The sequence below is a fragment of the Capricornis sumatraensis genome, chromosome 5 (genome assembly GCF_032405125.1).
Source record: "Capricornis sumatraensis isolate serow.1 chromosome 5, serow.2, whole genome shotgun sequence".
In the NCBI taxonomy this organism is placed as follows: domain Eukaryota; kingdom Metazoa; phylum Chordata; class Mammalia; order Artiodactyla; family Bovidae; genus Capricornis; species Capricornis sumatraensis.
In genome coordinates this window covers 124,068,465-124,090,584 of record NC_091073.1, presented here as the reverse complement: position 1 = coordinate 124,090,584, position 22,120 = coordinate 124,068,465, and the positions used below count along the sequence as shown (strand labels likewise).

Here is a 22,120-nt window from a genome sequence, read left to right as displayed (position 1 = left end):
CAAACGAGTCAGTTCTTCACATTAGGTAGCCAAAGGGTCTTTAGTCTTGCAAAACGTCTCCAAGGGAATGCCCAGCCTTCGGAAGAGGTCGGTTAGCCTCTTCTGTTCACAGGTGGGCAGGGATGAACTCTCTCTCCTTGAGCTGAACAAGGCACTTTAGTTCACAGTCAAGCAGAGGGGCGGGGTCCTGCAGGCAAGCCATTGAGGAGGACTGTAATAATGAAAACAAGCCAAAGAAAGTTTCCAACATGGAGTCAGAACTGGCTCCCTCCTTGCAACTATAAGGTGATACCACCATATTTAAGAGAATCCTTCTCTTCTAACCACTGTACACAAATTGAAGAATCCTGACAAATTTAGAGCTTCAGCTCGGCCCTGCTCACACAGCCCTGAGGACCGGGCTCTGCGGGGAGGCGGCTGCTGACCCAGCGGGTAGAGCCACTCCAGAGCTTAGGGAGGTGCAAGGGGCGGTTCCGCAAACATTTGCAAATGTTGGGCATAGACGCAGGGCTCGGAGCAGCTCTCCGCTCTGCTTTGCTCTGTCTGTCATTTCAGACCTGTCGCTTCCTGGGTACTGACACCACACCACACAACACGCTGTTTCCCCAGACCGATGACACGGAAGGAGCACACCCTCAGCAGGCGCAGGCGACTGTCCAGAGGACAGAGCCCAAACCCGCAAACCAGACCCTGGACCAGTCTTGTTTACTGTTTCCTGTCTTGTTTACTGTTTCCTGTCTTGACTGCTTTTCCTCAAATCTCTTAAACGTAAAAAAGGAACACAAGATTACAAATAGCTAGATATAGAAGCCAAATTACGTTCAGGTACTTTAGTCCATTCAGGAAAAAAAGATGAATGGAGGGCTGCACACTTTCGAAGTGAAGCTTTCGCACTGAAGCAGTGATGCTGACCAGGCTCTCTCTGCAAGAGATCCCTCCAGCGGCCCCCACTCCCTGGAGCTCACGCACAAGCGGGCAGAGACCCCGAGGCTGACACGGAGCAGCCAGCGGGCAAAGGAGGCTGAAGCTCCAATACTGTGGCCACCTGATGCGAAGAGCCAACTCACTGGAGAAGACCCTGATGCTGGGGAAGACTGAAGGCGGGAGGAGAAGGGGACGACAGAGGATGAGACGGTTGGACGGCATCACCGACGCGATGGACCTGAGTTTGAGCACACTCCAGGAGGTGGTGAAGGACAGGGAAGCCTGGTGTGCTGCCGTCCCTGGGGTCGCAGAGAGCTAGAGATGACTGAGTGACCGAACAGCAGCAGGAGGCTTCCAGAGACAGGACCAGGGGAGGCCCCGGAGAGGAAGTGGCTCTGAGCTGGCCACAGCAAGGGCCACACAAGCAGGCGCAGCAGGGCACAGGGCTCTAGGAGGACCCTGGGCAGCTGAGGGGTTTACGAGAAACTCAGAGAACATCGGCCAGGGGGCCCCGGGAGCCTGTGTTCTCCGCCAGCTCCCAGTTCTGGCTTTAACCCTCCTGTCGCTGGCACAAAGCAGCAGCTGCTTGTGGCCCAGAGAGAAGAACAAACCCCTCCCCGTGCTGACCGCTCGCCTGTCACCATGTCAGTGATACCGGGTGTGGGCAGAGGCCATCAGCCCAGGGTTCTCCCGCCCCTAAACTGCCATGATAACTGTATAGACAAGAGAACTTATATACTCAACAGCATCTTGACACAAAGCTGACTGTTAACACTAACGCATAAAGCAAACATGCCTCAGTAGACATTCCAACACTTCCAGTAGAAGAGGCCCAAGAAAGTCCTAAGAAAACACAGTGGGAGGCCATCTCACCGGAGTCAGGTCTTTAATTTAAACCAGTGAATATATCATTTTATATAAGACTAAGAAAAGTGTTCATTAAAGTACATTTTCATTTGGAGTGTTTAAAAATCTAATAATAAATTTTACAAAGCTGTTTTGAAAACGAGTAGAAATATCGTTCGAAAACAGTGTCCGTATGGCTCTCTGTGGCCTTTGGAGTTTAGTATACACTAAAAGGTTTGCTGTTTCCATTCAAAACTAGTGATTTATTTATGGCGTATTAAGTTTGAAAGATGACTTCTGTACAGACACACGCCTTCTATCGATACAAATGTCCATGCGTCCGCTGTAAGCTCGGAGCCACCGCACAACTTCACCTCGGGGTCCCGCCACCTACAGGGCTTCCCGCAGCAGCAGCCGCAGCCTCTGCAGCTCGTCACTGGCCGGGGCTGCCCACTCCCGCCGCAGGTACTGGACCTCCATGCTGCCAGAGGCTCTGGCCAGCACCAGAGCCAGGAAGCCGCCGCGGGTCTTCTCTGCTTCCCCCACAGCGGTCATGGCCACCAACCTGAAATCAAGAAGCACATGCTGTGTGATCCGGGGTCACCTGGTTACCCACCTCCCCCGGGGGCAGCAGGAGGGACAGGAACGCTGAGAACACAGCGGGCAGCTCCCTGACATCAGTGTGGGGATGGCTTTCTGGATCTGACTCCAAAAGGAAGCAGGTGGGATGACTAAGACGGTAGGAGAAGCCAAAGACAAACAGGAAGGGACACCTAGACATGGAGAAGACACCTGCCAATCCTGTGTCTGTTAAAGGGTTAGTATCCAAACTATATAGAGACTCATACAACGAAATAGCAAAAAAACCACAGGCAATCCAATTACAAAGTGGACAGAAGACCTGAACAGACATTTTTCTAAAAAAGACACAGATGACAAACAGACATGTGAAAAGATGCTGAACATCACTAATCAACAGGGAAATGCAAATAAAAACTACACGGAGATACTGACATCAGAATGGCCATCATCAAAAAGATACGAAATAACAAATGTTGGTGAGGACAGAGAGAGAGGGGAGCCCTCGGTCACTGCAGATTGGTGAAGACACAACGGAAACAATAGGGAGGCTTCTCAAGATGTAAGCACAGAACTAACATAGATCCCTGTATGCAGGTCAGGAAGCAGCAGTTAGAACTGGACATGGAACAGCAGACTGGTTCCAAATAGGAAAAGGAGTACGTCAAGGCTGTATATTGTCACCCCGCTTATTTGACTTCTGTGCAGAGTACATCATGAGAAACGCTGGACTGGAAGAAACACAAGCTGGAATCAAGATTGCCGGGAGAAATATCAATAACCTCAGATATGCAGATGACACCACCCTTGTGGCAGAAAGTGAAGAGGAACTAAAAAGCTTCCTGACGAAAGTGAAAGTGGAGAGTGAAAAAGTTGGCTTAAAACTCGACATTCAGAAAACAAAGATCATGGTATTCGGTCCCATCACTTCATGGGAAATAGATGGGGAAACAGTGGAAATAGTGTCAGACTTTATTTTTTTGGGCTCCAAAATCACTGCAGATGGTGATTGCAGCCATGAAATCAAACGCTTACTCCTTGAAAGAAAAGTTATGACCAACCTAGATAGCACATTCAAAAGCAGAGACATTACTTTGCCAACAAAGGTCCGTCTAGTCAAGGCTATGGTTTTTCCTGTGGTCATGTATGGATGTGAGAGTTGGACTGTGAAGAAGGCTGAGCACCGAAGAATTGATGCTTTTGAGCTGTGGTGTTGGAGAAAACTCTTGAGAGTCCCTTGGACTGCAAGGAGATCCAACCAGTCCATTCTGAAGGAGATCAGCCCTGGGATGTCTTTGGAAGGAATGATGCTAAAGCTGAAGCTCCAGTACTCTGGCCACCTCATGAGAAGAGTGGACTCATTGGAAAAGACTCTGATGCTGGGAGGGATTGGGGGCAGGAGGAGAAGGGGACGACCGAGGATGAGATGGCTGGATGGCATCACGGACTCGGTGGACGTGAGTCTGAGTGAACTCCGGGAGATGGTGATGGACAGGGAGGCCTGGTATGCTGCAATTCATGGGGTCGCAAAGAGCTGGACACGACTGAGCAACTGAACTGAACTGAACATAGATCCAGCAATTCCACTCCTGGGTATTCATCCAAAGAAAATGAAGTCAGTATCTCAAAAAGATATCCACATCCCCACGTCCACTGCAGCACTGCTCACGACAGCAGGACGTGGAAACCACCTGAGTGTTGGGGCAACCCCAGGGGCACAGGAGGACTCATACTGGGAAGAGTCTCCCTCACGTGGGCCACAGCATCCTCAGCACCAACTCTGGCCCCAACACCAACAAGGCTCAGCTGTGAGTCAGCGTGCAGCCATGGGAAGGGGCCTGGCTCCCGCAGCTCCTGTGTCAGCCAATGGTGACAGCATGGATGGGTCCTGAGGGCGCCACTCGAAGTGAGATCGGTCAGGGGACAGACACTGTGTGATCTCACTCACACGTGAGCCTCCCCCATCTAAACAAGCTCAGCTCACAGAGAACTGACTGGCGGCCAAGCGAAGGGGCGGGGCGGGCCAAACGGGTGAGGCACACAAGCTTCTAGTCGTTAAACAGCGAGTCATGGGAAGCAGTGGACATGAAAAATGCACTTAGTGACACTGCTGCAAATCTGAAAGTTGCTGAGAGAGTAAACATTGAAAGCTCTCATCACAAGAAAAGAACTCCGAAACTATGTGGGGTGACCGACGCAGTCCTGTGAAAATATATGCAAATATAAAACCATTATATTGTACACCTGAGACTTGCATATTTTACATCAATTATACCTCAATATAAATGAAAACCAATAGATAATAATTCTTTAATCCTGAGACTATTTTGGGCTATTATGAAATAAACCCATTTAAAAGTGGCTTTTTCAGGACTTAAATATAAAAATAATATTTAAATTTAATATATAAATATAAGGAAATATAAGGTTGGAGAAGGAAACAGCAACCCAGTCCAGGATTCTCGCCTGAAGAATCCCATGGACAGAGAAGCCTGGCGGGCTACAGTCCACGGGGTCACAGAGTCAGACACGACTGAGAGATTAACACCACACAACAGCAACAATCAAGCACGGTGGTCTCATCCATAAATCAAGACAGGAGACAGCCAGTCACGTGTCTGCAGAAAGCCACCTGTGGCGTCTCACCCTGGCTTTCCCAGACTCACCTGTCTGGACGGATGGGCTGCCTGGCCACAGGCCCCAGATCGCTCTCCAGGAGGTCCCACACGTACACGCAGGATGTATCGTCCTGCACCAGGAACACGGCCGGCCTCGTCAGGGACCACTGCAGGCCAGTGACGGCGCGGCCGCAGGTGCTGTGGTCCCACTGCAGGAGCGGGCGTGCTGCCGTCAGCCGGTGCAGCCTGATGCTGCCGTCAGAACAGCCGGCCTGGGGGAGGCAGGGAAAGCGCGTCACAGTTCTCTCTCTCTCAAACCAAGAGGCCAAGGAAAATTCTCAGAACATGAGCTTTCACACTTACCCAGCAAAAACATTTGGTTTATTCTTTTGTTTCCCCAAACATAAAATTGTAACATTCTATCTTGTTCTCACAGATTATAAAGGTGGGGCACTTGGAGATCCTGACACACTCTGTACCTCCTCCCCTCCAAAGGGGGCTAATAATCAGTGAATTCAGTGAGCATATAAACAGGTGTTTACTTTTTAACAAAGCTGAATATCATTGATTCAAACATAGGACATTAAGACTGGAAAGACTGACTTAAAAAAAAAAAACCCACATACATTTGTACCAATAATATGGCTTTATAATCCTTTTCAATTGAATTTCCCATAAAACAAAACTTGGCTGGTCTAGCAAAAGAATAAATTTTAGCCTACTAAAATTAATTCCTTTTTATTCAATCTATTTAACTCTTCACATATTTAATCTTTCCAAGAAAGCAGAGGCAAGAGACAGCAATCACAGAAGGTTCTGTGAATCCCAGAACGGAGGAAACAGACTTAGTACAGCTAACAGGAAGCGGGTGTGCGCTGCTGGGAGGGCGGGGGGCCCGGAGGCCAGCCGGGGACTGGGGCGTGGGGTGAGAGGACACCTTGCCAATGTCCTGTACAGCGAGCACTCTGACTGCCCAGGCCTGGCATCTAGGTGTCTTCCTCCTAACAGGAGCCAAGACTCCGTGGAGGAGCGGCTGACCCCAAGGGTTCCTGTACCAGAAAGCAAGCGGCGCTCACAGACCCAGTGCCCTTGCTCCCGGCAGGCTATCTGAGAGCAGAGTGAACACAGCCAGTGCCTCTGAACCCACTGAGGACGCTGAAATCAAGCCCTGTGTCCACGTTAAGAAAGAAAGAGACACAAGGAGGAAAGGAAGTCTTCCGACCAGGGTGGCTCACAGGGACTAAACAACAGGGTGAGAGAACCTCCCTGGGACAGAATCTCCCTGGGAACACAACCTCCCTGGGGACAGATCCGCCCTGGGGACAGATCCGCCCTTGGGACAGAACTTCCCTGGGGACAGATCCACCCTGGGAACAGATCCTCCCTGGGGACAGATCCGCCCTGGGGACAGAACCTCCCTGGGGATAGATCCGCCCTGGGGACAGATCCTCCCTGGGGACAGAACCTCCCTGGGGACAGATCCCCCTGGGGATAGATCCGCCCTGGGAACAGAACCTCCCTGGGGATAGATCCACCCTGGGGACAGATCCTCCCTGGGGACAGAACCTCCCTGGGGATAGATCCGCCCTGGGGATAGATCCGCCCTGGGGACAGATCCTCCCTGGGGACAGAACCTCCCTGGGGACAGATCCACCCTGGGAACAGATCCACCCTGGGGACAGATCTGCCCTGGGGACAGAACCTCCTTGGGGACAGAACCTCCCTGGGGACAGACCCGCCTTGGGACAGAACCTCCCTGGGGACAGAACCTCCTTGGGGACAGAACCTCCCTGGGGACAGACCCGCCTTGGGACAGAACCTCCCTGGGGACAGATCCACCCTGGGAACAGATCCGCCCTGGGGACAGATCCGCCCTGGGGATAGAACCTCCCTGGGGACAGACCCGCCTTGGGACAGAACCTCCCTGGGGACAGATCCACCCTGGGAACAGATCCACCCTGGGGACAGATCCGCCCTGGGGACAGAACCTTCCTGGGGACAGAACCTCCCTGGGGACAGATCCACCTGGGGACAGAACCTTCCTGGGGACAGATCCGCCCTGGGGACAGAACCTCCCTGGGGACAGAACCTCCCTGGGGACAGATCCACCTGGGGACAGAACCTCCCTGGGGACAGAACCTCCCTGGGGACAGAACCTCCCTGGGGATAGATCTGCCCTGGGGACAGATCCTCCCTGGGGACAGAACCTCCCTGGGGACAGATCCGCCCTGGGGACAGATCCGCCCTGGGGACAGAACCTCCCTGGGGACAGAACCGCCCTTGGGGACAGACCCGCCCTGGGGACAGACCCACCCTGGGGACAGATCCACCCTGGGGACAGAACCTCCCTGGGGACAGATCCACCCTGGGAACAGAACCTCACTGGGGACAGATCCGCCCTGGCAACAGATCCGCCCTGGGGACAGATCCGCCCTGGGGACAGAACCTCCCTGGGAACAGAACCTCCCTGGGGACAGATCCGCCCTAGGAACAGCAGGAGCTCAGTCCAGGCTCCCCCCACCCAGCCCTGGCTGATCAGACGGGGAAAGAAGAGCCCACGGTCAGGACAAGGCCTGCCTCTAACCATGAGGAGACACCCCCAGCCTCGGGGCGTCAGGTGCCCAGGCCCTCTATGAGGTGCTGAGGCTGTTCCCAGGCGAGGGCAGTGAGGATGGGACACAGGAAGCGGACAGGACTCCTGACCAGGGCCACGATCCCGCTCACAAAGGACACTGGTGGGGCAGTCACGGGGCTGCAGCCAGACCTGCAGAGAGCAGGCCCGACAGACTGAGCCGTGAGCCCAGGAGATGGCCATGCAGACCCCGGGGCGCCCTGGCCACACGCAGGCCACCGCACGGGAGTGCTCTGCGCAGGCCCTGTGCCTTCTCTGCAGACTTAGACTGGCCAGAATAGAAGCTGTGAAGAGGACCCACACAACCGCGCAGCGGAATGAACCGTACTGACCACGCAGATGGGCACTGACCACGCACACGGGACTTCAGGAAGCCAGGAGGCGACGCATCCAGACCCAAGGCTGGAGATAACAGCAGACGCTGCCACGGCGCCAGAGCTTACAAACAGGTGTCCTTACCAGGAATACAGGCTCCTCAAAGGGTGAGAAGTCAATCACGGTCACTTTCACGGGCCTCGGGCCCGGCTGCTGGGGCCGGAACAGCCTGGGAGACACTCTGATGTCCCGTCTGCTGCCGTGGCTGACGAGGCCCTGGGTGGGGGGTGAGGCGGGGTGGGAACCAGGCGGGGTAAGGCTCGTATTCTCGGAACTATCTAAACAACATTTTGATTAGAGCAAACAGGAAGCTAAGCTCCAGTGAAGACACTTATGAAGCCACTGTAGTTATAGCAAAAGGCCTAGACGGTTACTCACCACGTCGGTGCCCACAACAAAGCGATCAGGGTCCGAAGGCAGAAATTTAACGTTCAGTGTCTGCACAGAGCCCCAGGCTTCGCAACCTTTATGAGAAAGGCTGGAAAACAAAGGTGAAGGTGAATAGACGGGCAGTCTCGAAACCATCAGGGCAGAGGTGACACCACCACCACCTGCCGTCTGCCACTTGATGCATCTCCACTTCCATTTCTAAGCTCCAGACAGTCCCTTCACCCATGCTGTCACTCACTCATTCGCCCACACTCCACGTGTCCCCTCCAGCACGTCCCATGTGTGCCGTGCCACAGGGACAAGGGGACGGGCCACCAGGACCCCTCAGCAGAGGCCCTGCAGCCCCAGGGTTCCCTCCACCCCAGGGATGCTCACGTTCAAGGACTGACGGAGGGGGCTGAGGCTGGCAACGTGGCTCTGAGCTCCAGGGCCGGGCAGCTCCCTGTCCCCCTCCTGCCAGACGCCAACCCTGTGGGCTGCAGTGGCCACAGGTCACTGGTCTGCACTCAGGGGCCCCTAAGGGGAGAGGCGCCATGGAGCAGCTGACGGGGCACCCTCCATGTGGCCAGCGTGTGGACGAGGTCTGAGGGGATGTCTGCTGCATCTGGACAGGGGGTGTGCATTCTACAGGGGAGATCCAACATCAGCTCCAGGTGACACTTTCTTTAAAGCAGGTGAAGATCAATGCAATGCAAGGCACAAAGTGACAAGGCCCTAACGGAGACAAGAACAGTCTCACGGTAGTTCCACGAGGGGCTGGGATTGGAGTCTGCAGTTTATTAGGTGGGTTTTTGCAAACGTTAACAGATTCCTCGTTATACTGAAAGCAATGGCAGGTAATGTCTAACCACAAAGCATGCATGGACTCATTAACACAACCCAGGGGTGCTCCAACTGACGGCAGCAGGGAGGCTAACATCAGGACTCGCCTGGCCAATCGCAGGCTGGGAGCCAGCCCAGCTGCAGTGAGTGACAGGAAGAGACAGCTTTGGGAAACAAGTTAACATGAGACACATAAACACACACAACATTCATATAGCCAGTAAGGTTTTTGCATCACAGTAAGTTATTTGAGTAAAACCAGAAAACTGATCTCTGAATAAAACTTTCATGTCAATGTTTCCAGTTTCTGAACCTCATCTACTTAATTTCAGGGCTGTATTAAAACTGGATGAAAACAGTCAAATAGTACCAATTCATAAGATAGAAAATATTTTAATCCAAGAAAAAATGTTGGCTGTAACACCTGGCAACTGCATGTTACACTGACTCATTAACAGCAAATGAGTTAGCAAATAAACTACTTAGCAAAACTACAGTGTGGGAAGCCAGGATTCGCCTGTGCCAGTCTGGCCATGATTTATTTCCTAAGGCTGTTTCCTCCTGTGGGAAACAGGGCTTTATGGGCACAGACCCACCTGTCACTCAGCTGGATCGCAGCGCTGTGTACCAGTTTTATCCGTCCTCCAGGTATTAAACCTACAGACAGAGTAAGGCACCTCTTAGTACAAGTCACACCATAACCCAAGCATTCTGGAATTCCTTTTCAGTGTTTAAGGGCAGTGCTGGAGGAACATCAAAGGCAAGGGCGGTGAGGACTACTCCCCCCTCACGCAGGGGAGAGCCCTGCAGGTGCCTCAGATGAATTAGCAGCTGGCAGCTGAGGGCCTGGCGGGAAGAGGGCTGCTGGAATCAAAAAGCCTTTCCATTTTTAGATTTTATTTTAAAAGGGAAATATACTTCTAAAAGCAAAAAGTCAATATGCAACAATCTTCCAGTTCCCCACAGAAACCCTCCTCTGGAAATCTCCTCCCACAGGTCTGGGTTACCTGTGCTGGCGGGGATGTCCCTCAAGCCCCATCCCGCCCCAATGTCCCCTCACGCAGCCCTGCTCACACAGCCCTGCTCACGGCCCAGGGAACAGAGCCGACTGGGAGTGAAGGGTTGCTGCTGAGTCATGAAAGATGCTGGGATACTTGGCCGCCACAGATGAGGCTTGATCGCTCAGAGCTTTTGTGTGATAAAGATTTATTAAAGTATAAAGGAGACAGAGACAGCTTCTGACACAGACATCAGAAGGGGGCAGAAAGAGTGTCTCCCACACCCGCTGGCCTTCAGCAGTATCTTATATTCCTATCAGCAGGCTGCTAAGTAGAGAAAGGCAATGTCTCAAAACTCAGAGTGGTACCAGGCCCCTCACCCACAACACGCATTTTGAGATAACATTGGCACCAGGTGAGTCGTCCCGGACCATAAGACCAGTGACATGAATCTTGAAGAAAGGCAGGTTTCCGAGCAAAGACATAGTCTCCTTAACACATAGCTTAGGAGAACATTCGCGTGAGTAAAACTTACTGGTTTGTCAAGTCAGTTCTGAGTCTCAGGCAGAACTGACTTGAAGAAAGACAGAGTCTAGGGTAAATACATAGTACATTAACATAGCTTAAAACAAACATTTCCATAAGAAAAATGCACTGGTTGGCTCACAGTTTGAGAAAAGTTAAGTTCGGGTGGAACCAGCTGTCATTATGGCAACACAGAATTTTAACAGAAACCTCTTTTAAAATTTGTACAGGAAAGGGGAAAAAATATAACACTAGTCTCCTCCCGCTGCTTAAGAGAGAAGTAAAAACGTCTGCCATTTGCAGCCTGTTTCCACCGTTTGGAGACCCCTGGCCTCCCTGCCTGTTACCCTCTCAGGAGGGACCCCCGCAAGGCCCCGCGGCAGCACCGGGCTCCCAGCAGGGGCCCTGCTTGCAGGAGACACCCCTCCTTCATTTCTAGAAGTCAGAGACAGTCAGAGTGGCTCTGGTCCTATTTTTTGGCCGGATCTGTGGCCGGATCAGGCGCCTGCAGCCTGGTCACTAAACAACCAATTGGGGCTCTGAGAAGTGCAGGCTGGGTCTCCTCGGTGCCTGAGACCTGGGCATCAGGACAGTGAACTGCCAGCCAGTCCCCTCACCACCACCTAGGGGTCGGGCCGCGGCCTCAGACCTCGGGGGTCACACCAAGGGCTCCTCAGACACTGGAGTCACAGGGATGCCCTGGGGGCTGAGAAGCAGAGGCCGCACAGGCACAGAGAGGACACACGTCCTCCTGCGACAAGGGCGTCAGGCCCAGGCAACAGGCGGCAGGCGGTAAAATACACAACTTAATCTCCATTTTCCATGCAGCTAGTTACTGATTCTTCAAAGTGATTCTGGGTATCCCTAATCTTTATTGATTCTAGCAAACGCTGACTGAAATTAGTTTTTTTATTTTTAGTTACCTAAGTCACTTATTGAACCTGCAACATCCGCCTTCTGTAATTCAACCACCACCTGAAACAGACCATCAGAGACGAGGGTCAGCACACAGGACGACCAGGAAGCAGTCCAAGAAAGCACAGCTCTGATCAGGACAGCACTTCACAAAGCACGCTGAGGACACAGTCGCTCCAGAAGGAAGACTGACGTCTGCCTGTTATAAATCCCCGGCTTTGACCTGCTTCTTTCCGCCCGTGACAGGCCCTGAAGCTGCCCCCTTCCATTCCTCGTTCCCTCGCGAGTTCCCTGCCAGCTGCCTTGTCCTGGTTCCCTGGCTGAGAGCTCAGCCACCCCCACATACACGTCGCCCCCTGCCCTTCCCCACCCCCGCACGCATCACCTCCTGTCCCCCCCACCGACCACGCGCCTGACTCACCCACACGTTGAGAAGCCCGCTTTCGTCCAAGGAAGCGACGAGGAAGGACAGGCCTGCCGTCTCTGGTGAGGGCACAAGTGGGGAAGGCCTGGCTCGTAACCAGAAACCACATCTCATCACTGGAGCTCAGATTTACAGAAGCGAAGGCCACGTACCTTCTTGAGTAGAAAAGGGTGAAAGCACACAGCTCTGCCTCTTGCAGACAGACCCCGCAATGGGCTCTATTGCCTGGAGGGGGCTGCGGTGGTTCACGGACGCCAGGACGCCGTCTGCGGGCAGAGCACGGGCAGCGTGTGCACATGGCGAGCCACAGGGCGCAGCCGCCTGCGCGGGCACGCGCGTCACCGTGGAAGGGCGCGCACCACGGCCCTCGGCACGGCCGGGGAGCAGAGACCACAGGCCACATCTGCCTGGGACAAGAAGGGGAGCAGAGTCCCTCGAGCCCTGTGTCTGCACAGCTGCAGGTGCGAGGATAGACACCGGGGGGGGGGGGCGTGAGGGGGTGGGGGGGTGGGGGGGGGTCCACTCTCCACAGCAGGAGGGGGTCCCAGAGCCAGCGGAAAGTGCTTCCCAGGCTGGGGCCCCAGGGGCCCCCAGCTTCAGGAGGAGACGGAGGCTCGCGGCCAGAGCAGAAGCAGCTTCACAGCCCAACAGAACAGAGCTCCTCTGACCTGGCAAACCCACCTACAAAGTGCCCCCTAGCAGAGAAAGACAAACCGCACACAACGCTACCACAGAAACTAGACAGAAAATGCGAAGGAAAGCGTTTCAACCCGTGAAGGTTCTCCCTCCAAAAAGGAGCATGAAACAGAAGGGCAAAGTCCAGCACCCAAACGACATCACATGCCACCAAAAACCACTCAGAAATCCATTTAACAAACAAAGACAGACACTTGGAATCAGAAGCCTAGAACAAAAACGGATTTAAACACATCAGAAAGAAAGTAAGAGTTAGGGTTGGGATGGAAGAAAAGACAAAGTGCTCTTGGGGATGGAGAATGACAGGCTTCAGACTCATCGAACTGGAGGACCCATCGAACTGGAGGACCCTGGGGAGGCGTTGTCCGACTCAAAGTCACTAGAACTCTGAAGGTTTTAGTGACAATGTTTACATAGCAAAAAAAAAAAAAAATGAAGGAAGCATTTTAATGGAATATTAAGTTTCAAATCCTAAGCGTTTTGGTGTTTTGAACATGGTGGTGAATTCAAAGGTTAATCAGTAATAGCAGCAGCAGTTAAAAAATACATGTTCTTAAAAGATACCTTTTCCTATAGCATCAGATCTATAGTGAAGTGAGGTCGCTCAGTCGTGTCCAGCTCTTTGCGACCCCGTGGACTGTAGCCAACCAGGCTTCTCCGTCCATGGGATTCTCCAGGCAAGAATACTGGAGTGGGTTGCCATTTCCTCCTCCAGGGGATCTTCCCAAGCCAGGGATCGAACTCAGGTCTCCTGCATTGCAGGCAGACACTTTACTGTCTGAGCCACCAGGGAAGCCCTTATCTGATCCATAAGGTACCTATAAACACACACATTCTCAACAGTGGCAATTTCACCCCCAAAGGGGCAAAGATCAAGTTGATGGGGCACAAAAGAAACCTTGCCCTTTTATGCATAAAACACAGACAAACTCACAGTACGTAAACAGGCATGCAGTATATGCACGGAGTTCCCCAGAGGGGGGCCAGGAATGGAAAGTTGAGGGCTGGCCTGGTGAAGGGCTGGAGACAGCCCAGACGAGTCTACACAGCACGGCACTGAGAACACAAGGACTCTTAAAGCACAGTAGTCAGAGGCAGCATGTCGATTCACTTGCGTGCGGAAGGCCCGCACAGATACCCCGTTGAAGAGACACTCGGCACCCTGCATCCTCAGGGATGCCTGCTGGACAGAAAGGCTGCCGGCCCGCAGCGAGGACCTGTGGCTGTGGTGCCCGCGGTGCAGACGCCCGTCCTGACTGCCGACAGAGGGAACTAACCAGAAGCAGCTGACCACTGGGCGGGTAAAGCCACGCAGCGCCCACGGGGGCCCTGCCCAGTGGAGAAGTGACGTCCTGACCCCACACACCTGCAGGCACTTTGAGAAAAGGAAAGCAGACTCCCAGGTCTGGACACCACAGTCTCGCCCTCACCATGGGAGAAGACAGAGACAAAACCTCGTGGGGATGGAGAGGGCGAGGGACGCAAAGTCAGCGGGGTAGTGGCAGGCAGTGCCATTCTGGGCAGGAACGTGAAAGTACTGGAGACGATCTGGGTGCTGGCCCCGTGTGGCCAGTGTAACCACAGACAAGCCTCCCATCTCCCTGAGCACCGGGAGGGGCCCAGACGGGCCTGCGTGGGACACGCCCACACAACACAGGGAAAAACCCAGACACAGCGCCTAGCAGGGGCGGGGGCAGGGGGTCATGCTTGTCCTCGTTTGAGGTTGTGGTTTCGGTTGTGATTGCAACCGTGGTTGGGCTTAGGTTGCAATCGGCTGTGGTTGTAACTGGGGTTGTGGTTGTGACTGGCTATTGTTGTAATTGTGGTCGTGGTTGTGGTTGGTTGTGGTTGGCTGTGGCAGCAGCAGCCTGGCATGAAGTATGCATACGAGTCTAACTCGGGGTCCTGATGGGCCCACTGGCTCTGGGTCCTTCCAACCCCAAGGGGCACTACCTCGCCTGTCCTCCAGCCTGGGCCGTGGGAGCACACAGACCAATGACCCCAGGCTGAGCAAGCCCGGGGCCCCTTCGCTGAGGACCTGGAGCCCCCGAGCTGACAGGACAAGCAGCCCACCACTGCCCAGAAAGATGCTGTTCCCCCAGCTGGCGCAAGCTTCCTGTGCCCTCAGGTCAGGGCGTCCTCTGGGGCCACCTGCATGGAGGACGCAAAGCGGCCCCACAGCTGCTCTGGGGACCCGCGCCAGTGGGCAGCGTCACTGACCCGTGGAGAAGGTGGGGGTCCTGAACGTCCAGGAGCACCCGCTCAGCGTCACGCGGAGATGGATCCTGGGGTCCTCCCTCAGGTCCCACACGACCACCGAGCCGTGCAGGGTCCCCGCAAACAGCAGGCAGGCTTTCACGGGGCTGAAGCAGCAGCACGTGACCTAGAGAGCCGCACAGAGAGCAGGGCTGGGGGGACGCGGTGAGGAGCCAGGGCAAGTGGGGGGGGGAGGGGGGGGCGGGCCGGGAGGCGGGGCTGTGAGGGAGGCGGGGCTGTGTGGGAGGAGGGGCTGAGTGGGGGGGCAGGGACCAGGAGGCGGGGCCTGTGGGAGGAGGGGCTGAGTGGGGGGGCAGGGACCAGGAGGCGGGGCCTGTGGGAGGCGGGGCCATGTGGTAGGCGGGGCTGCATGGGAGGAGGGGCTGAGTTGGGGGCAGGGACCGGGAGGTGGGGCTGTGGGGGCGGGGCTTGTGGGAGGCGGGGCTTGTGGGAGGCGGGGCTGAGTGGGGGTCAGGGACCGGGAGCCAGGCCAAGGACGGGAGCTGGGCCCAGTGCCGGGCAGGGCCGGGTAGGGGGCAGAGACGGGGAGCACCAGCCCCGTGGACTCTCCATCCAGACACGGCGGGGGGACCGCAGCAAGCGGCTGGTGCCTCTGAGGGTGCCCTCCTCGGGACACAGGGGTGGTGGCCACAGGGTGTCCAGCACAGCAGAACGGCCGGTCATTCATAGTAAACTATTTTCAAGCCCCCAGCACCAGCAAGCAGTGGAATGGAAATCAAATGGTTCTGAAGTCAAGAACCACAAGACCAGAAACAGCTCTCCCCTGCACCCTGCGGTCACCACGCCACAGCCCCGCTCACCAGGGGCCAAGAAACACACGCGCTAAGGACTCGGAAAATCCCAGGCACAGGAAGAAACCTCTAAAGCACCCATAACCCAAACCAAGCAAGCTGGGAAGCTTGCTTCTGCGACCCCAAGGATGCCAGGCTGGTGCTTCCACTAACCCACAGCCGGGATGATGCCCACCCTCGGGGCCCTGGGGACTGTGGTCCTTCCTGTAAAGAGCTCCTGCGCCTGTCATCCTGCACATGGCGGCCAGGATGGAAAGCCATGACCCTGGACTCCCCTCCCTGGGGCCCACCCTCTCAAGTCACACCCACAGGCCCCCCAAGCTGTACCTTCGACTCGCACACCAGGACCTTCTGTGGCCCCGACGGCTGCCGGACATCCCACACGCAGAGCACGTGTCTGTGGTCCAGCAGGGGCACCAAGGCCTTCCCCGGCAGCCCGTGCACAGACACCACCGTGCGCCTCTGAGCCTGACACGCGTGCAGGCAGGACACTCTCCGGTCTGAGGACAAGACAAGAAAAATGCTGCAGAACGCACATTACATTAACACACAGGACTACTCCAATATGTTTCAGCTTAATGAAAAAGACGTGGTCTTTCAAAGACACCCTTGCCTGAAATCGCAGTTTTGATGAGTGGCCAAGCTCAACTCGAAAACATCCAGGTGGCCTCATTTGTAGCACAGCCTAGGACCCCACCATCCACCATCTACTCCCACGGGCCGGGGGTGTGGAGGGGACCTGGGGGAGCAGGGGGGCATCACGTCTGCCCCATCAGGCGCCCCTTCTCCACCTGCAGCGGGGCCCCAGCCGGCCTCCTCCCCACACCTGCCCTCGGATGCACCGTCCAGTGCCCTTGTTCATCCTGTGACGCGGGGTTTCTGTCTGTCCACTGGGGCTCCAAGGCCCAGGACCTGCCCATGCACCTGAGTGTCTGCAGGGCCCACAGAAGGACAAGCGGGCAGCCGGTGCTGGACAGCCCGCTGACACTGAGAGGGCCCACCGCTCCCTCCAAGCTCAGGTCCAGGACGGGACCCAGGCTCAGGTCATGGGCACCTGCGTCCCAACTTCCCTCTTCACCTCAAAACTCACTTTACTAAAACAGACACAAGAAAAACCTCCGCTCTGCACACAGGTGGAACTAAGGGGCAAGTCCCAGGCAACACACCTGCACCATCCTTCTCTGAGGATGTGTTTCGGGCGAGTGTGGCCTCCCCACCCGCTTTCCCCACCTCCCGCCTCCCCACACCACGCCCCCCCAATCCCTGCCCCAGTCCAGGGCTCTTTGATCCCTCCTCAGCTGAGGAAAGCACTTCTTAAACTCCTGTGTCCTGGGGTGCGGAGGGAGGTAGGTTTGTGGGCTTCTGTGTTTTCAATGCTACAATCTATTGCTTTTCTAACAGGATAACACAACTTTTAAAAACAAAAACATGCTCAAATAACACATGCTTGTTAACTTCATGCCATTGGTGCTAACAGTCAGTGCAGAGGGCTGGACGTGAATCTGAATCTCCATAGAAACTTCTAGAACAAGTGCCAGTCACACACCAGGTCCCACTGGCCCAGAGGCGCCCTGGAAAGCTGACCGCAGGGCCAAGCACGGCCCGCCCTCCTGCACTCAGACCAGGACCCTGGCCCCACCCAGGCCCTCAGCAGCTGGCAAGGCAGAGACTCACTGAAGAACTGAACACACACAGCTTGTTCAGCTTATGATCACAGGCAGCTACACGCCGTATGTGCAGACACAGGCTTAACCGGGGTAGCATTTGTGCCGTGGCCACAGATCAGCTCAGATCTCACCACACGACTCCCACCTGGACTGCCCGCGGCTCCCACCACCCCTCTACCGAGAAACCAAGAGAAATTAAGAGACGCAGGACTGAAAACAAATGTCCCTTTAAATCACTGAGCATCCCTCCCATGAGGACCGTGACACACACGCTCGAGGCTGCAGAAGCCAAACCTCTGCTCTGTTCAACAAACTCCTCCCAGGATGCATCTGTGAGGATCACCGTCTCGGGGTCCACGCCCACCCTGAGGGCCACGTACCCTGCAGGAAGGGCAGGCTGGTGCCCAGCCGCACACAGCTGTCGCTGAAAGGCAGGGTGCAGTCCTGCGCCTGGGACGCCCAGCCCAGCTCCGCGGCCGCCCGGTCCTCTTCAAGCAGAACTGCTATCACCTGCAGCAGACATGCAGGCAGGCCTCCATCAACACTCTCAGATGGGCTCATTTTCAAAGAAAAAGCAAAAACCGCAAAGCACTACCAAACTCACCCATCCCTTCAGTTAACCAAGTCCCAGACTCATGGAAATGAAGAGAAGGAAGCTGTACCGTCCCCTCTGCACAGCAGCAGAGACTAGCAAGTAAAGCCCCCTCTGTAAACCCCAGAGCCACAACGTAACACCAGTGCTGTTTTTCACAGGAGACACATAGGAGGGGGATGGGGCCCCTACCTCCTCTAGAAGAAACGGGGGCACAAACACATTACCCACAGCAACGCAGCCTGCCCGCTGGGCTGCGGTGAGGACCAGCGTGACGCCAAGTCCTGCCGCTGCCCTTGTGGGTGGTGGGTTACACTCAGGAAGACCACAGGGAGGGAAGGCGGTGGTCACTGGGACCCTGAAGTACACGGGACCACGTGTGCCCTCTGACCTTTGTATGGACTTTGAAAATGCCCATAACCAGTCTTCAAAGTCACGAGTTTACTAGTTTTAAAAACCCTAGACCTGTGTTCGCCTTGCCGATTTAGTTACGTCTGTTCTTCTGTCTATATTTATTCTAAAATGCAGGCAATCAGCATTACTGTTCAGAATCCAAACAGCATGTGCAGCACTGGGTTTCCTGTCCCCAGCGGAGCACACCTGGCAGGCCGCCCGCAGGAAGCTGGACAGACGGGGTGTGTCGACCTTCGGGATGATGGCAGCATCTCTGGGGCCACTCCGCTCACTCCCTGAAAAACAGGTCACATCAACCCCTGCTGAGGGGAAACCCACCGGGTGGGCTTCCAGTCAAGGCTGCACACCCAGAAGGGCATGCCTGAGAACCAAGACCCCTAGAAGAAGCCAGGAGGTCATGTCTCATTCTCCAGAGCTCAGCTCCTCCTCATTCCTCACAGGAAACTGCTCACAGAAAGTCTGTAAGCAGAGTCCTATGCAAAGCATCATTTTACTGTGGACGTGTTACGTTTAGGATCTTGGTTCATTCCCAAGACAAACCATTCAACGTCACAGTAATCCAAGTCAATGCCCCATCCACCAATGCCACGTTGACCGGTTCTATGAGACCTACAACACCTTCTAGAACTAACACCAAAAAAAAAAAGATGTCCTTTTCATCATAGGGAACTGGAATGCCAAAGTAGGAAGTCAAAAGATACCCAGAATAACAGGCAACTTTGGCCTTGGAGTACAGAATGAAGCAGGGGAAAAACTAGTTCTGCCAAGAGAACACACTGGTCATAACAAACAGCCTCTTCCAACAACACAAGAGAAGATTCTACACATGGACATCACCAGATGATCAATACCGAAATCAGATTATACTCTTTGCAGCCAAAGATGGAGAAGCTCTATACAGTCAGCAAAAACAAGACCTGGAACTAACTGCAGCTCAGATAATGAACTCCTTATTACAAAATTCAGACTTACATTGAAGAAAATAGGGAAAACCACTAGGCCATTCAGGTCTGACCTAAATCAAACCCCATACGATTATACAGTGGAGGTGACAAATAGATTCAAGGGATTAGATCCAGTAGACAGACTGCCTGAAGAACCATGGACAGAGGTTTTTAACACTGCACAGGAGGCAGTGGCCAAAACCACCCCAAAGAAAAAGAAATGCAAGAGGGAAAAATGGTTGTCTGAGGCGGCCTTACAAATAGTTCAGAAAAGAGAAGAAGCAAAAGGCAAAGGAGAAAAGGAAAGATATACCCATTTGAATGCAGAGTTCCAGAGAACAGCAAAAACAGATAAGGCCTTCTTGAGGGAACAATGCAAAGAAAAAGAGGAAAACAATTCCAGCACCACCAAACCAGCTGTCCAACAAATGGGAAAGGATCTTCTCTGGACAGAAAAAACAGAAAAGGTTTATAAACTTGAACCCAAAACAACAAAGTAAATGCCAATGGGATCATACTTATCAATAATTTCCTTAAATGTAAATGGGTTGAATGCCCCAATCAAAAGACAAAGACTGGCTGAACGAAGACTGGCTGAACGGATATAAAAACAAGACCCCCTACATATGCTGTCAACAAGAGACCCACATCAAAACAAGGGACACATACAGACTGAAAGTGAAGAGCTGGAAAAAGATATTTCACACAAATGGAGACCAAAAGAAAGCAGGAATAGCAATATTCATATCAGATAAAATAAGACTTTAAAATAAAGGCTGTGAAAAGAGACAAAGAAGGACACTACATAATGATCAAAGGATCAATCCAAGAAGAAGATATCAGTTCAGTTCAGTTGCTCAGTCGTGTCCAACTCTTTGTGACCCCATGAATCGCAGCACGCCAGGCCTCCCTGTCCATCACCAACTCCCGGAGTTCACTCAGACTCACGCCCATTGAGTCCGTGATGCCATCCAGCCATCTCATCCTGTCGTCCCCTTCTCCTCCTGCCCCCAATCCCTCCCAGCATCAGAGTCTTTTCCAATGAGTCAACTCTTCACATGAGGTGGCCAAAGTACTGGAGCTTCAGCTTTAGCATCATTCCTTCCAAAGAAATCCCAGGGCTGACCTCCTTCAGAATGGACTGGTTGGAGCTCCTTGCAGTCCAAGGGACTCTCAAGAGTCTTCCCCAATACCACAGTTCAAAAACATCAATTCTTCAGCGCTCAGCCTTCTTCACAGTCCAACTCTCATATCGATACATGACCACAGGAAAAACCATAGCCTTGACTAGACAGACCTTAGTCAGCAAAGTAATGTCTCTGCTTTTGAACATACTATCTAGGTTGGCCATCACTTTTCTTCCCAGGAGTAAGCATCTTTTAATTTCATATAACAATTATAAATATATATGTACCCAACATAGAAGCACCACAATACATAAGGCAAATGCTAAAAAGTATGAAAGGGGAAATTAACAGTAACACAATAATAATGGGAGACTTTAATGCCCCACTCACACCTATGGACAGATCAACTGAACAGAAATTGGCAAGGAAGCACAAGCTCTAAATGATACAACGGGCCAGTTAGACCTAACTGGTATCTACAGGACATTTCACCCCAAAACAATGAATCTCACCTTTTTCTCAAGTGCACACGGAACATTCTCCAGGATACATCACATCTTGGGCCATAAATCTAGCTTTCGTAAATTCAAAAAAATTGAAATCATTTCAAGCATCTTTTCTGATCACAATGCAGCAAGATTAGATGTCAACCAGAGGAAAAAAGCTACTAAAAAAATAAACATAAGGAGGCTAAACAACATGCTTCTGAATAAACAACAAATCTAAGAAGAAATCTAAAAAGAAAACAAAATATGCATAAAAATGAATGAAAATGAAAACATAATAACCCAAAACCTATGGGATTCAGAAAAGGGAGTGCTAAGGAGAAGGTTCAGAGCAATACAAGCTTACCTCAAGAAACAAGAGAAAAATCAAATGAAGAACCCCAGGGTTAGTAGAAGGAAAGAAATCATAAAAATTAGGGCAGAAATAAGTGAAAAAGAAACAACAGAGACCATAGCAAAAATCAACAAAACTAAAAGCAGGTTCTTTGAGAAGAAAAATAAAAGAGACAAACCATTAGCCAGACTCATCAAGAAACAAAGGGAGAAAAATCAAATCAACAAAATTAGAAATGAAAATGGAGAGATCACAACAGACACACAGAAATACAGGGTCGTAAGAAACTACCAGCAGCAACTATATGCCAATAAAATGGACAACGTGGAAGAAACGGACAAATTCTCAGAAAAGTATAACCTTCCAAAACTGGACCAGGAAGAAATAGAAACTCTTAATGGAAATCGAAACTGTAATCAAAAATCTTCCAAAAAACAAAAGCCCAGGACCAGATGGCTTCACAGGTGACTTCTAGCAAAAATTTAGAGAAGAGCCAACACCTGTCCCACTCAGACTCTTCCAGATTGTTGCAGAGGAAGGTAGACTTCCATACTCATTCCATGAGGCCACCATCACCCTAATACCAAAACCAGACAAAGACGCCACAGAAAAAGAACTACAGGCCAATATCACTGATGAACATAGATGCCTCTTGAGAAATCTGCATGCAGGTCAGGAAGCAACAGGTAGAACTGGACATGGAACAATAGACTGGTTCCAAATA

The 22,120-nt window shown here is 52.9% G+C and overlaps 1 protein-coding gene across 1 annotated transcript in view; it reads right to left on the bottom strand.

Annotated features, from left to right (window-relative positions):
• Window positions 1-1,902: 1,902 nt before the first annotated feature.
• Window positions 1,903-22,120, bottom strand: part of DYNC2I1 (dynein 2 intermediate chain 1) — a 52,175-nt gene continuing 31,957 nt past the window's right edge. The window contains exons 15-26 of the mRNA XM_068972754.1: window positions 18,672-18,760; window positions 17,860-17,989; window positions 16,140-16,312; window positions 14,965-15,127; window positions 12,201-12,314; window positions 12,046-12,107; window positions 11,633-11,684; window positions 9,783-9,843; window positions 8,353-8,452; window positions 8,059-8,190; window positions 5,016-5,239; window positions 1,903-2,335 (exon numbers count right to left, since the gene is read on the bottom strand). Of these exons, the coding sequence (XP_068828855.1) occupies window positions 2,161-2,335; window positions 5,016-5,239; window positions 8,059-8,190; window positions 8,353-8,452; window positions 9,783-9,843; window positions 11,633-11,684; window positions 12,046-12,107; window positions 12,201-12,314; window positions 14,965-15,127; window positions 16,140-16,312; window positions 17,860-17,989; window positions 18,672-18,760 (1,475 nt within the window). The 3' untranslated portion in view covers window positions 1,903-2,160. The remainder of the gene's footprint in view (window positions 2,336-5,015; window positions 5,240-8,058; window positions 8,191-8,352; window positions 8,453-9,782; window positions 9,844-11,632; window positions 11,685-12,045; window positions 12,108-12,200; window positions 12,315-14,964; window positions 15,128-16,139; window positions 16,313-17,859; window positions 17,990-18,671; window positions 18,761-22,120) is intronic.